Raw genomic sequence first — 16,282 nt, 5'->3', positions numbered from 1 at the left:
TGAGAGGCAACTGAATAATGCCAGCCTCCCAGGAAGCCCCATGAAGCCTGTTGTTGGACCCTAACATCTCTTGCAAATATCTCCCTAAAGCTCACCCCCCCAGGCCCACAAACCCTAACTCACCCAGAGCAGGTACTCCAGGGAGAAAATGGAGCAGTGCCTAGGGAGGAGACACATTTCTCTTCCAGTTAAACACAGCCCAGGAGCTCTGCAAATTAAAAGCTCCCTCTTTACTGAATCCACTCAGCTTTAGTTATAGGTCGCACTTTTTATTTTTGTAACCAGCCAACCCACCAAATTATAGGCTCAGGCCATGGGCAGGCACGCCAAACACTGGGGCCAGCCTAGCAGAGGCACTGCCCTTTCTGGCCTGAGGTGGATATAGGAAAGAGGGCTGGACACCAGTCAAACCTGAAAGAGCAGAGGGCTCGATCACCCTGCTGGGCAGAGCTGACTGAGGAGCCTGGTCTCACTCAGGCCAACAGGCTGCCCGGAGGAAAGCCAGATTCCGGGACTCTCCACACAGCAGCGACAGTGAACTCTTCACACTATACAACACATCGGGTCACTCCCCAAACTCCTTATCAAGGCTGATAAGTTTCCATGACCTGAGCCCTGGTCACCTTTCTTCTACAATCCCTGACGTCTCTTTAGCATCCTTGTTGACCAATCTGGCATTCCTCCAGTTCCTCGGATGTGCAAAGTTCTTTCCCATCCCAAGGTTTACTCTCTTTTCTTAGAAAACCTACCACTCAGATCTTTATATATGGCTGTGAAGATGAATGGGGGCGGCAGTAGTACTCAGGTGGGGCTGGGTCTGCAAGACTGGAGCAGAGAGACCCCTAAGGAGTCTACTACAGCAGACCCGGCAAGAGATGAGGACCAGCGACGGCGGTGGTGGTGCACAGAGAGAAGGCAAGAGGAGCAGCAGCCAAGAGTGAGCCCCAGGTGTCCAGCCTGGGTGACTAGCTGGGAGAGGGAGCCATCCCACTGCCCCTCACCCTAATACAGTGTACAAGAAAATGCCAGCAAGCAGAAAGGAGAACACACGCACTGGACACGATGTAATGAGTAGTATGAAATGAACACCTAACATAACAAGGTATTGTTAATTATATAAATTATTTAGTACACGACCACATTCCACTTTAAAGGAAGGCAAGACAAGTTTGGCAAAGGCAAGAATTAGCCCTAAACTTGGTGACTAGAAATAGAAGCATCTATATTTTTTGAAAGTGAAAGTGTTCATTGTTCAGCTGTGTCCGATTCTTTGCGACCCCACCGGCTGTACGTAGCCCGCCAGGCTCCTCTGTCCAAGGAATTCTCCACTGGAGTGGGTTGTCATTTCCTCCTCCAGGGGATCTTCCTGACCCAGGGATTGAACCTGGGTAACTTGCATTGCGGGCAGATTCTTTACCGTCTAAGCCATCAGGGAAGCCCTTCAATTCAGCTCAGTTCAGTTGCTCAGTCGTATCCGACTCTTTGTGACCCCATGAATCGCAGCACGCCAGGCCTCCCTGTCCATCACCAACTCCTGGAGTTCACTCAAACTCAACGACCATCACGTCCATGGCATCAAGTGATGCCATCCAGCCATCTCATCCTCTGTCATCCCCTTCTCCTCCTGCCCTCAATCCCTCCCAGCATCAGAGTCTTTTCCAATGAGTCAACTCTTCGCATGAGGTGGCCAAAGTATTGGAGTTTCAGCTTTAGCATCATTCCTTCCAAAGAACACCCAGGACTGATCTCCTTTAGAATGGACTGGCTGGATTTCCTTGCAGTCCAAGGGACTCTCAAGAGTCTTCTCCAACACCACAGTTCAAAAGCATCCATTTTTCGGCGCTCAGCTTTCTTCACAGTCTAACTCTCACAGCCCTTAGACTTCTGCAATTCAGGGGTGACATTTGGGATCATCTTCCATCCAGTTTTACTTAAATCAAATTATTAGAATTCTCTAACCTGTAAGGACTGAGCGGGTTTTTTTGTTTTCTTGTATATCTCAATCATTCATTGTTACAAGCAAGACCATGAATGGCCAGGAACCACTTATCAATGAATCTCTATTCCCCTCTGAAACTCTGGGCAGGAAGGCCCCCAGAGCCTTTTCTAACAATCAGGCGCTCTTCAGACCAAACTCTCTGTGAACTGGCCAACTGTTCTGATCCAAGCTCATGTCTGTGTCTAGAACTAGGATCTTCTACCCTGACAGGTGGGTCTCCTGGCTGCCCTTCATAGATCTGGCTCATTCCTCCTCTTTATTCCCCTCCCATTCTGCTCTAGCCTTCCGCTTCCTCTCTCCTAATCCACACCTGTCCCCTTTAAGACGTGACTTCAAGTCCACGTCCTTCTGAGAGCACTGCCTGATTAGCAATCCTAGGCCATGCTAATCCTTCCCTAACCCTCTAGTCCTTCTGTGCTTGGAGCTATGTGGCCCCTCATCACCTCATGATCTCATTTGGTCTTCTCAAAACACATGTGACTAGGCAAGACAAATAGTCACCCCACGTTGTGGATAAAATAACTGAGGCATACAGAGAACCTCACAGATAACCTGAGGACATGCACTTGTTTTAATCCTCTAGTCATTCAAAGTACAATTCTAAATGCATATTTTGTCTATTTTTTGTCTTCTATTTTTTGGTATTCTCCAAAGCACTCAAGAAAGTGTTGTATATACAGCGGGCACCTAAGACCTATTTTCTTAGTAAAGCAAGAAAGGAAGGAAAATTAGATGAACGTAGAAAGTCTCTCATAGATTCCAAGGCTGCCTCTGGCCTTCATTTAGAGGAGCGTGTTGGTTACATTCTCTCCTAACAACCTGTTCTTTGCCTTCCAAGGACATATGATTTGTAATTAAGTACTTATTCATTTAATATCTACATTCCCATAAACTCCATGAAGGCAGAGGCAATATTTGTTTTTCACCACTGTATACCCAGTGGTATCACTGGCACAGAGTAAATGAAGAAGGAAACATTTGTTGGACAGTGAATGTCCTATGGGATAGCTGGGATTCAAACCCAAGCCTGGCTGGGATTCGGAAGCACAGACCTTCCCACCACACCTCTCAGCAAAAGATGACTTGTCCTACTTCCCCTGATTTCTGCTGTAATGTACACAGTCCCCACCAAAACAATATTGAAGGCGAGGGAGGCGCTGACCCCAGAAAGAGAAGGAGATTGTGGTTAAGGATGTGGGTTTTGGAGTCAAACTGCTTGGATTCAAATTCTGACTTCACCACCTACCAGCTGTGTGAACCTAGGTGAGATATTTAGCCTTCTTGGATCTCCATTTCCTCATCTATAAAATGGAGATAATAACTACTTCATAAAGTTGTAGAGATTAAGTGAGATAATGTGTATAAAGTGTCTGCCAGGTGACCAGCCTACCATTAGCACACAACAAACATTAGCTGTGAAAATGATGAGCTATACGTGTTTCTGGGAGACTAGAATCTAGAAAACATAGTTTCCTAAGTCAGTTCCCAGCTGTTGAACTGACTTAACTTTGAGAAGCTTAGCTGCAGTGAAGCCCAGAGCTCATGTTTATTCTCTTTGCTAACTTCATCTGCTAAAGCTCTGCTGAGGCTGGAGGTACAGCTTTCAATAGCCTAGAAATGAAAGAGGCTAAAAATACACAACCTGCCTGTGTCTGGCGGACCGAGATTGTGCCTACATTTATGAATTTAAAATATAGCCTCAGGGCATAAGCGCATCTCTTAGGATTCTTCCTACTATGAAAACTAGTGTCAAGCTCAGTACAGAGCAGGGAATGACCCCAGTGGTGTCCTTTCTCCCTCCTGCTCTCTTCTTTTGGATCAGTGCAGAGTGAGAGACAGGAGCTTTCTTTTTTGCAGCAAAAGTTGAATCTTCCTCTCCTATTTTTATTCCTCTTTTTCCCTTAAAGGAGGAACAAATATGTGGATATGTGTACCTTAAAAAATTAATCAGCTCAAAAGCTTATAGAATAAAAAAGGAATCACTGTTTGGTCCCCAACTTTATCCATCCCCCTCCACAGGTAACCACAGGAACCCACAGCTTGGTACTGATTGTTCCAGGCCTTTTTTTCTATACATTTACATACAAACATGTTGCTTTATAAAGCATTATATATAGTCTTCTTTTAATTCCCCTTTTAGACTATTATATTTACACACACACAAATATCTTGGAGATTCCCATCAGCCACAACCATTTATTGAGGGCCTACCCAGTCCCAGGTATTGGGGTGGACAGTGATAAGCATACAGAAACTCTACCCTCATGGAATCAACAGTCTGGGGAGACAGATAATAAACAATTAAACAAAGAATTTTAAAATAGAAAATGATACAAAAGAAGTTAATAGGATGCTAAGATAGAGAATAATAAGGAAGAGAGGCCTCTCTGAGAGGTGATATTATAAAAACTGAGCCCTGAAGCGTAAACTAGATTGAACCATCTGAAAATCCAAGGACAAGACATTCCTGGAGAGGAAACAGCTTGTGCAAAGGCCCTGAGACAAGGAAGGAACTTGTCCTAACTCAAGGAAGGCTAATGTGGAGGCTAGCAATTGGGAAGGCGAGTAAGGTTAAGGAAGTCAGCAGGAGCCAAAATAATGCACTCTTAGGGGCCAAAGCCAGGAGTTTGCTGTTTTTTCCTTCAAGAAGGAAACCATTAAATAAGACTTCTAGGCAGGAAATGATGCTATTTGACTTACAGTTCAAATTTGGCTGCTTTGTGGAAAATGGATGTGAGGATGGAGAAAGGGACAGTGGAAGAAATCAGGAGGCCAAGTTGTTGGATGTAATACAAGTCAGAGTTGATACTAGCTTGGACTGAGGCAGCAGAGATAGAATGGTAGATCTGAGACATATTTTCAGAGATGGAACTGGCAGGATAATAGCCAGTATTATTTCTCCAGAAAGCAGAAGGAAAATCGAAGGATAACTCCCAGTATTTGCCTGAAGCAACCAGATGAACGTTAAAGGAATAGATATGGACAGGAAATGGACAATCAGGTTTTTCCCAGATGTTTACTGTAAACAATGCTGTCCTGAGGATCTTTTCCCTGCACCTTCATGCACATGCATAAACAATTCTGTAAGACAGCTTCCTAGATATGAGACGACCAAGTTAAAGTGCATGCACATATGAAACCAGTAGACCCTACAACATATCTTCTAAAATGTCTGTACCAAATTACACTACCCCAACGGTGCATTAATGTACTATTAGTGACAATCATGTCGTTGTGTTAGTCACTCAGTTGTGTCTGACTCTTTGCAACCCCATGAACTGTAGCCCTCCAGGCTCCTCTGTCCATGGAATTCTCCAGGCAAGAATATGGAAGTGGGCAGCCATTCCTTTTTCTAGGGGATCTTCCCGACCCCGGGATTGAACCTGGGTCTCCTGTGTTGCAGGCAGATTCCTTACCATTTGAACCATCAGGGGAGCCCTATGACAACCACAGATGCTGTCAATCTTTAAAATTTTGCCCTGATGATTAGTATACAAGTGTATCATTGACATGTTCATTTCTTTGATTTCTAATGAGATTAAATTTTTTTCTTTAACTTTTAATTGTATAACTAACACATAAATACATTCTCCTTGTAAGAAGTGAAGTGAAGTCGCTCAGTCGTGTTCGACTCTTTGCGACCCTGTGGACTGTAGCCTATCAGGCTCCTCTGTCCATGGGATTTTCCAGGCAATAGTCCTGGAGTGGATTGCCATTTCCTTCTCCAGGGGATTTTCCCAACCCAGGGATCGAACCCGGGTCTCCCGCATTGTAGACAGACGGTTTACCGTCTGAGTGTAAGAAATGTCAACATAATATATAAATCTAAATTCCCTTTGACTTTCCTGTTCTTACTATTATGATTCCTTCCCTGCATTTCACAGGTATTCATTATTTGTATTCTTCCAGAAAAATTTTCTCTGTTCTTTAAAATCTGTATGAGCATCTTTTAGAAGCTGTATTTCTATCAATCCTTTTAGCATGAACAAAAATTTTTACTTAAGGCTTCTCTAAGTGACATTTAAGCTGAGACCTTCTCCAGGTTAGTTAACTCCTCTGAGTCCTGGTTTCATCACCTCTACAACAGACATAAAATAACTGCCACATCTAATGAGATAATCGTATAAAAGTATGTGGCATATACCCAACAAATGTTGAATTATTTCCTTAAGCAATACGAGTTAAGTTTAGGCATTTGGTGGAGCAGAAACCGAGCCACTCCTACAAGGATGAAATGGGAGACTCCATCCAGAAAAGTCATTCTTAACACTGTCCTGAAAAAAAAATTTTTTTTTCATAATAAATAAAGCCCTCCAAAGATCTGAATTTTTCTTCACAAAATTTTGGTACGAAATATTCTGAGTAGTCAATAAAAGCAAAGGTCTTTTTTGTTTTTCTTGGTAAGGTAGAAAGCAAAAGGAAGTAACTGCTAAAAACTGTATGTCAAAAATCCCCTTTAAGGCATGCCCAGGGAAGCCACAACCGCCTGGATTTCCCCAGAGACCTTAGGCCTGTGGGAGAGAGCTGCAGTTTGGGCAGGTAACACCTCCAAACACAGGGAGATGACCTACCCTTAGGGCCTCACCGCAAGGATGCCCCTGGTTCCCCTGGCTTGTCAAAGTACATCCTGCCATCCCTACCTGGATGTTCCTGGAGGTTGAGGGTCTGGCTCAAAGGGGCAGACCTCACCACAAAGTATCCTTAGTTAAAGTTAAGATCTCCAGGGACCAGAATATCTCCCTCTGAATGGCAGTCAATCACGTTTCAACACGCTCTCTTTTTGGATCCACCAACAGAGGCATCCTTTTATCTGAACTGATAAATGACTCCCTTCCTCTTATAAAAATATTGAATACTGTCTATATGAAGGAGCTCCTACAGTGGCTTCTCCTCGTCTCCCTTCCTATTCCTCTAGGCTCAAAGCCAGGGGTTCCCTAGCAGACCCAAGAACGGGTTTAAACCCCTAAAGGGCTGTGTGCATGACTAGAATCAGGAGTCACAAATTTAAGCGGATTTTCAAAAGGGCCCTTTACTCAAAAGATCCAGAAACACGGTTTAAAGAGCTTTAAACATATTCCCAACCTAAAAGAATATATCCCCTGGCTTGAGGAGCTAATGGGGTTAGTGAAGGTCAACAGTGAAATGTGTACCCCAAATTGCTCCTTGACAAGTTGTACGACAGAACTCACAGTACAGAAGGAACCAGGGAATCCGCCCTTAAACCTATGGACAGAGGTAATAAAAAGATGGAGGTCCAGCTCTTCCTTGAAGGTGTACCAGGAAATGGGAAAACCATGAGAAAAACCAAACACTGTTGCTCTGCCTTTACTTTTACTGCCCTTAAAGCTTCATCCCCAACTGGAACACAAAACAGCGAGGTACAGATCAACAGAAGATAATTCTCAGCAGAAGTGCTATTAGCATTTTGGGTAGGATCATTCTTTATTGTGTGGGACTGACCCAAACACTGTGGGATGTTTAATATTCCTAGTCGGGCACTTAGTCGGGCACTTAGGCATTTAGTTGGGCACTAAATGTCAAAAGCCACCCCATTTCCCCTAGTCAGTGTGATACCAAAATATCCTCACTCACCAAAAACTCCCCCTGGGACAATATCTCCCCCATCTGAAAACCACATTAAGAGGTGGTATACAGTGGGTAATGTATATGCCACAAACATTTAACTGTAGTACCTTTACAGATTATACAGTATTTTCACTATGTTGTCCTTTTTAAACATCTTCAAAACCTCGTAAAGTAGGTATAATCATTTCATAAAGATGAGACTGAATCAGAAAAGTTATAGACTTTGCCAATGGTCATCAGTTGGGGGGAGAAAAAAGGCTATCAAGCTGGATCAGAACCCAAGTTTCCTGATTCCAAAACTGGTGCTTTCTCTTTCAAAATATCCATGTTTTTTAAGGCTTCATGGGAAATACTGGGAGGATCTAGGGGCTGGCTTCCCAGTTCCCTGCAAGGAAGCTGGCAAAAACTGAGAGGAAACTAACTCTGCTCTAAACTGTAGATAGTTTGTAAAACTAGATAACCATCTCTGAAAGTACCCAAACACCAGGCTCAGGCCCTGCTCTTCCTTAGAGAGGGGCTGAGCAATAGGAGGAGGGCTATGACACTCTCTGGTCTAGATCTGAGTGGAAATGAGCGACCAGGGGAGGAGGAAAGTGCATCACTTCCTCCTTCGAGTTTTCAGGGACCCAGAGGCAGGACTATCAGCCCAGCCAGCCCTGGGAATAACCTGGGAGAGGGGGAGAAGGTGGTATAAGGAGGGAACAAGGAAAGAGATGAGGACAAGAACTGAACCTTCATGGGTATTCAACAGCCTAAATCCTTCCTCTACTTGCAAAAGTAGTCAAATAATTCTGCTCTCCTCTTGTGGTTCTGAATATTACTTAGAACACCCTTCAAGTACCTCAAAGTACTTCATAAACTGAGAAGAATATGCATATTAGTGAAGGGAGTGGGGAAAACTGTTCGCCCAAAACCTATCCAGGTCCTCCTCTACCCAACACACAAACTCCCAACCCACAATTTTGTTGTGAAGTGATGGGAGACAGAAAGCATAAGAGACTCTGGGAAGAGGATTCAGAAAGATGAAAACAAAAGTATAGAGGAGGGTGGGAGGCGAAGACAACCAGAGTAACTCAAAGACAAAAGGCAGCCTGACAGCTTTACATCTTTCCTGGGGGATTCATTCTCCCATGCAAGGAAAACAAGATATAAAAATGTGGCTCTGCCGAGGGAGGCAGAGAGAGACTGGACATGGGAACTCGGGAATTCTAGCTGCCTAGTTCATCTCTATTCCGGAACCTTCTTCTTCGTGGATGACAGCCTTAATACCCTACGTTTCCATGCGGTGCTATCCAGAGAGGGGACTCTCAAGTACGCGGCAAGAAGCGGGGAGTGGGGGCTGTGTGGAGACAGCACCCTCTCTTATCTTCAAAGAAAAAGGTCCTTCCTCTTCTCTGAAGAGCATTTCCGAACTGGAATGAACCCCCGGCCTTTCCCTGGCACTGCTTCAACTCAGCTCCGACTTGGGAGAAACATTTCCCTGGAATGGAGGGGAGCAGCCTGGCTGACCAGATCACACGCTGGCTTCAGGCGGCCAGCGCCGCTGTCCCTGGGCCGACTGCGCTCAGCTCGGGGCAGATTCTTCCGCTTCGGCCACAGAGCGGGGGCCCTGGCTCGGACCAGCCTTCCCAGGCAACCCCAGGGGCAGGGCAGGATCTGTGGTCTCATTTCCTCTCCACCTTGGCTGCTTTTTTCACTTCACTGAAGATTAGCTATTTCCACCACAGCCAGTTCCTGCTCTCACCAGCTGCAGCGGTTGTTTCCCCACAGACACAGCCATGAAGCACTGGTGCGGCTGCCACCTGGACCGCCCCAGCTGCAGCCACAGATCCCGCAGGTCCTGAGCTAAAGGGCTTTCTCACCCCAGATAAAAAAGCAGAATAGAAGAAATTAAGGGGCAAGAAGCAATTCTAAGAACTCCCCCAGCGGATATACTAGTACCCATTTTATCGTTATTTTAATCTTACATTATAGTTATATATGCTCTTTCATACATGCAAAATATTTTATAATGAAAAAGTGTGGAAAGTGTATACATCTTTTTACACAGAAATATGTATACATAATAAAATCCCCAACAGAGAACTAAGAACACATATAAAAGATGGCCAAAACATTTATGAGGAAATGTTCAAAGAAATGCAAATTAGAACAAGCTACTACTAATACTACAAGATACTACAAGATATTGGCTAATTAAATTGGCAAAAGTACTTAAAGCTAAACCATTCAGTAATGATTAGCTTATCGAGAAAGGAGACACATTGTCAGTGGAAAAGCCAACTGGTACAACCTTTTCAGAAGGCACATTTCCAAAGGCTTTTGATCCAGTAACTTCTCTTCCAACAATTTATCCCAAGGAAATAGAGATGCACACAAATATTTATGCACAGAAAATTCATCACAGTGTTAATTATAGTAACAAAAAGGAGCAACAGAAGAAATATAAGGCATTAATAAAATACTATATTATGGAATACTCTGCGGATATGAAATCACGATACTGAAGAATAAACAAATGAAAAAATGCTTAAAATAGTCAAATTAAAAATCAACTTACAAAACAACATGCACAGTATGACTAACTGTTAAAATATAAGTACATCAAAATGTTAAAAGTAAATGGAGAGATTATAGGTGATTTTAATTCTCTTCTTTACATTTTTTAATGTATTTCATACTTTACAAACTTTTTATTTCTAAATTTGCTTAAAAAGTGTTTTATTTTCATAATCTGGAGAAAAGAAGCTATTCTCAACCCTCCTCCCTCCCTTTAAAGACACTTCCATGCATTAATCCCTGTTTTTAAAAAAATCATTTGGAAATACTATTTAGGACCTGAAAAACATTATATCCTACAATCTGGCAAGTTCAATTTTGGGTTTCTATCCCAAGGAAAACTCTTAACTATTGAAAATGTACACCAATCACAACACTGTTTATGCCGGCAAACAGAAGCAAACAACTAAATGTCCAACAATAGGAGGAGAGTTAACAATAGTACATTCACTTGATGGACCATTGTGCAAGCATTTAAAAATGTTTACAGTGACTAGCCTGGGAAAACTACTGAAATAACAAAAGCAAATAAAAAAAAGCCATTGGATAAATATGTGTATGTATACACACACACTCCTATCACAACACTGTATTGATACAAAACTCTACACAGAGAAACAAATATGAAAAGTTTTAGAACACATGTCTCCACTTGCTAAAGGAATGGAGAAAATATGGACTTTTTCCTTCAATCTAAATTATAAATTGCCCAAACTTTTTTTTTAGAGAATGAGTATTACTTTAAGAGAAAAAAGAAAAAAAAGGTTGAATCTCCCTACGAGCAATGAAAACATCCTCAAATCACAAGGAGTCCACTGCATCAGTTCCATCTCTCTCCCACCCAGCCCTACACCTCCCCAATCTAACGCAGGGTCACATGGAAAAGCCTAGGAATTAGGCTCCTCTCTGCGGCCTAGGGTCTTCTCAATGGGGTCTCTTAACAAGGGGGTTCCTCTGGCCAGAGCTGCTGTCAAGAGCCTTTTCCCTCCCCCACGTCCTATCCCAGCCTGAACTAATTCACCACAATCCCCAAGGCTGGGAAAAACATTTCCACCATGGCGATTTGGAACTTGATATTTAGTCCAAGTTTTTCCCAGCCCCTTTCTATGTCAAAGGAGGCCTCTCAAAGTCTCTTGACAACTAGCACCCAGGCCAGTTTAGCTCCCACATCAATGCTACACTTATAGCAAAACCCCAAGTCATCAGTCATCACCAGGGAACTGTGAAAGGAGGCCATGGCAGGGACAGGCTGTCACACAGCCCCACCCTCATGCCCTGAGAGCCTCTTCTTGTGGGATATCCAGGGCTTTTTCTGGCATCAGAACCTTTAGACTTCATCTCAAATCTGTAATAAGCCAGCAAATAGAAAAATCAGGGTGAAAACAAGAAGAGCTATCCTTTTAAGACCATTAAAGCTCGCTGTCTCCCCTCTCTACGCCAGCACTGACCAGCACACTAGCTTCTGAGCAACTAAGATTGGGTAGTAATCCAGCCAGGATCAAAACACAGAAGGGGGCTTTACCAGACCAGAGATCGGCTCTCATCCTGATGTTAATAAAGAGGAGCTCCAATAACTGCCCATCCTTAACTCTCAGTCCTCAACAGAATAGGGGCTGCTGTCAAGACATGGGGTAAGGAAGGATCCCAAGAAAACAGTGTAACATAGCAGCTTCACAGCCTTTTTAATATGAAGGCACATCTGGAAAATAATATTGTTTGTACTGTACACAGAATAAACGGTGGAAGCTGATCCAGCCAGAGGGGATCCATCTGGGATGTCAGCTGCCTCCAGAGAGGAGAAGGGCAGCATCTCAGCACACCAGGAGGAAAGCCCCAGGTGAGGGCACCAGACTGGGGCAGCACTCTTGGGAACAATTCCTGCACAAATCACCTCATGGCTTCAGACCTCAGTTCTCCAACCTCAGCTGAGAGATTGTGGGTCAGATCATGTGTCTGTACCAAAAAGCGGGGAGCCTGTGGTCTTGACTCAGCAGTGATACAACTTCCCCAGCCAGGGTGTTTTTCGGGGGGGGGGAGTTTCCATAGATATATTGGGACTGGGGAAGCCCTCCGTGTGACAGCAGCAGCATATCCTGGGACTGGCTACACATAATGGGGGAACTGGTTTCATCAGATTTCTGAACTGAAAATACTTTGCTGGGAATACAAGTGCTCTCAGATCTGAGTCATAGCTGAGAGTTACACATTTAAAAACTACTATTTACTGAGCATAGAGTAGATGCCAGACTATGCTAACTAAGGACTTAACTTCTAGTTTTGTTAAATTTACACAATAACCTCATGTGGGAAATACTATTACTATCCTCATTTATAAGAGGAACCTGGGACTTACAGAGATTAAGTAACCTGCTGGAGGTCAAATACTTTTCTAACTGGAGATTGTGAGGAGCCATATACTATGAGCCCATTTTGACTTGAAAATGCATATGATTACCCAGGACACCAGCGCATCACCTCAGCAAAACCAACAAATAACTTTTTCATAAACCACGTACATCACAGTGAGGCTGACAATCTGGGAAAGAAAATGGTGAAAAAGGAGCAACCTGTCACACAACCAAAAAAAGAAACAAATCTATATTGAGTACCTGGTGCTAAGCACTTTATATACATACCTCACTTAATTCTCAAAATCCCACCAGGATGGGAATCATTTGCCCCATTGTACAGATGAAAAAAATCTAGGCTCAGAGAGGTTAAATCAGAGCCCCTGCCTTTTCTACTCTACTAAGCTTATCCTCACTGTTAGGAAATACACCTGAGCCTGTTCCAGGGTCAAACAGCCAATGGAGTTCCCAAAGGATGGCAAATTTTAGGAACAGAGGAAAGAGGGATCTTTAAGAGCCCCCAAGAAGAACTGAAATCTCCAAGAAAGCATGAAAAATGGAAAAATGAGGTAAAATTCAACTAGCCCCGGGCCTGCCCTGTCCCAACTCCCCATCAGCAGCAGAAAGATCAAAACAAAAGCAACAAGGAAACAAATCAAAACTTTATACAGCAAGGAAGGCTTGCAAGTGGGTGGTCAGGTCTCTGGCTTGACCTGAGCTTGCTGGCTAGTAATCAGGATACCTTGTACATTTTGTGAATATTAAGCCATTAACCTGCCAGCTAAACAAACGTGTCAAGCAAACTCCAAAGAGGACATGACCAACTCTGGTTTTGCGCTCTCACAACAACCAGCCTGGTAGCCCCTACCTAAGGCAGTCCCCCATCAGTCCACCTTTCAACAGCCCTTTCTCTCCAGTTCTGTAGCTACCTCATGCCACTCGATGAGGGTTTTCACACCCTTACTGGAGTGCAGATTCCCTCCTACTCTTTTCCCCAACAGTTGAGCTCTTGTTCTCAAGGGCACCAAGTCCCAGGCTCTCCTCCTCAGTCTCTGAGATGGCCACAGCACATTAGTAATCACTGACTCACCCCATCCTCCTGAGGAGGCTAGGGGAAATGCAGAGGGTCACAGGATGTGTGGCTCAGATCCCTCAGGCCCTTCACAGAGCTGATGGGCAAGAGAGGTGCCAGCTTCCCTTTGGAACCCCGTGGACCCTCTCTGATCCCGCTACGGTGCCAATGGGCTGATGTCAGGCTCTCCACCATTAGAGAGGCCAGGATCTCTAGACAGCTTCACTGATGCCAACAGATCTAATCTGCCTATTCTAAAGCAGATGAAATCCAATAAGGCTGCTAAGTCCACAACTTATCCCTCCTCACAGGCAAAGGCAAAGTCAGCCTTTCTGGCCATAGTAACAATAAAGGCAACATTGGCACTGCCTCTAAGAGAGTTCTTGGAGCAACTGAGAAATATTTCCCCAAGTTTCTCTAAGATTTACCTCTGTTAGCAAATGTTCCATCACCTAGTTCACTTTCTCCAAAATTTCATTTTTAGCTCCAACATATTCTCTGTCTCCATCTCAGTGATATCGATCAGATCTTCTGGTTCCAGACAGCCATTAACATCAATGTCCAATCCCCACATCAAAGGAGGGTCCCAAAGTCAGCCCTAAAACCTCACTTATACAGATCACTTAGGAACCTACAGAAAGGCTAAAAAGAAGCACAGGCACAAAACAAAAACCAACCACCAGGGCTTAACATAAAAAGGGGGGCTGTGGGGGAGGCAGGATGGTTTGTGTATTGTTTCAATTGGAAAAATACACTAATGAAATGGTTTATCCACATGTTCAGTCCTTTTAGGCAAACCCACTTTAACTTTGCAGGATGCCTGCAGGCCGTTCTGAAAATAAGTAGAATGGCATCACTCTTTATTCCACCCCCTTCACGAGCTGCCAGCCCCCCTCCGTTCCCCCTCCTCTCCCCTAAACATCTGGTCTGGGCTGGGAGTAGGACCCACTCCCTGGAAAGCCTCCATGTTAACAAGAGAGGCGGTCTCCCCAGTCAGAGAACCCGGACTGAGGATGAGGAATGGGCCGGCCCGGAGCTTCTGAATTCCCCCTCTCCCGCCAGTTTTAGAAATGAGAATCCCAGGGATCTGGGGAGACTGTCAAGGAAGTGGGGAGAAGTGCGAAGGGCGGCAGAAGAGGGAGGGAAGAGGAAGAACTCTGGATACTGGGGCGGTCCCGGGTTAGGGACCCCTCCTCCTAAGTGTCCAGAGGTAGAGGGTTCGCTCGGGAGGTCCCAGACGGGGCTGCTCAGCGCCTGAGAAGGCGCTGGTAGTCGAGGGCCATTGGGGGCCCTTACTGAAGGGGTGGGCCGGACCGAGGAATCCGGGCAAAGTCCCACCCGGGGCTCTGAGATCGGGGCGTGGGGGTTGGGGGGAGCAGTAGGAGGGGGAAGGGACAGGATCCGCTCTCACCAGCACCAAGGCGAACCTCTCTTCCAGCTCACAGGGCTCCGGCATCGGCATCTTGCCAGGCGGCGGCAGGAGCGAGACAGAGGGGGGCTCGCCCGGGCCCCCCTCGGCGCTCTCCAGGTTGCCCATCGCGGCGGGGCCCCCTCGGGGGCCTCAGCCCCCCCACCTCCACGCCCGGGGGTCCTGGGCTCGGCCGCTCGGACCCAGCTCTTCCCTCAGTGCCAGCTACCCCAGTCCCTACTCCTCCGCCGGGTCGGGGGCTCCTCGGGGTCCGACAGGAGGCGGTGCAGCGGACAGCGGCACCGCAGCGACAGGCACCGCGGCCACGGCTCTCACTCACACCCGCCGCCTCGCCGCTCTCAGCGCGCCGCCCCGGCGCTGCCCCTCCCCGCCCCCCGCGCTCTTTCCCTCCCCCCAACACTTCGCTTCCTCCCACCCACTCCGGGCCGGGACTCTTGCTTCCCCCCCGAGCTCCGACTGCAGCCGCGCGCCGCGCGCCCCATTCATGCAGACCCCGCCTCTCGCCCACGGGCCTCCCTGGCGCCCCGCCCCGCCCCGCCCCCGCCTGCGCCCGATTGACTGCAGCAACTGCCAATCACAGCGCCTCCTGGCCCCCGCTTCCCCCCACTCCCTCCCGGAGGCCTCGCGCCTGGCACTTGGCGCGCCCTGGCGGCCCTGGTGCGTATCTAATCACCGCAGTTGCTGAGGGCGTGAGGTGTGTCGGCTAGGGCGCGGGAAGCAGCCCTTTTCCACAACAGCTCATAATGTACACAAATAAGTAAGATATAAGGCACAGTGTGAAAAAATAACTACAAGAGAAGTAGAAACAAGTAGGATGCTCAGAAGTGGGAGAGACCACATCTGTTAAAGAGTCAAGATAAGGGAGATCATATTCGAACCATTCAGGGATAGGGAAATACCGTAACTGACAGGTGAAAAGGCAGTTAAGAGGAGACAGGTGAAAAAGCAGTTAAGAGGAGAGGACCTTACCAACGTTCAGAGGTTGATCTGATTGGATGTGAAATGGAGAGGCAGGACAATGCTGTTCTGGCCGAGGTCTGCTGGGTGGGTCATCATTTATGTGACGGACATCTGTTGTTTCTGCCAGCCGAGCCTATATCCCTCTTCAAGTGATAGCACCCCATTATGGGGTTCTGAGTCTATGTAGAGCGGAATTTCATGCCTGTCCCAGGAGGTCCCCATGACCCAGGCTTTTTCTTCCTCTACCTTTAGGACTGTTGTAGGGATTGACACTTGACCCAGAATATAAAAACTCATTTCTAAGGCTTTCACTGGAATCATCAGGAAAG

The 16,282-nt window shown here is 45.9% G+C and overlaps 1 protein-coding gene across 5 annotated transcripts in view; it reads right to left on the bottom strand.

The window, feature by feature from the left end:
- FMNL3 (formin like 3) overlaps window positions 1–15,333 on the bottom strand; it is a 52,505-nt gene extending 37,172 nt beyond the window's left edge. For all 5 annotated transcript variants that reach the window (XM_004006377.5, XM_004006376.5, XM_012174331.5 and 2 more), the window contains exon 1: window positions 14,976–15,333. In XM_004006377.5, coding sequence (XP_004006426.1) covers window positions 14,976–15,101 — 126 coding nt within the window. In that variant the 5' untranslated portion in view covers window positions 15,102–15,333. The remainder of the gene's footprint in view (window positions 1–14,975) is intronic.
- Window positions 15,334–16,282: the final 949 nt, after the last annotated feature.

Source organism: Ovis aries, chromosome 3 (assembly GCF_016772045.2).
Source record: "Ovis aries strain OAR_USU_Benz2616 breed Rambouillet chromosome 3, ARS-UI_Ramb_v3.0, whole genome shotgun sequence".
NCBI classification, from domain to species: domain Eukaryota; kingdom Metazoa; phylum Chordata; class Mammalia; order Artiodactyla; family Bovidae; genus Ovis; species Ovis aries.
This window is presented reverse-complemented; position numbering and strand designations above follow the sequence as displayed.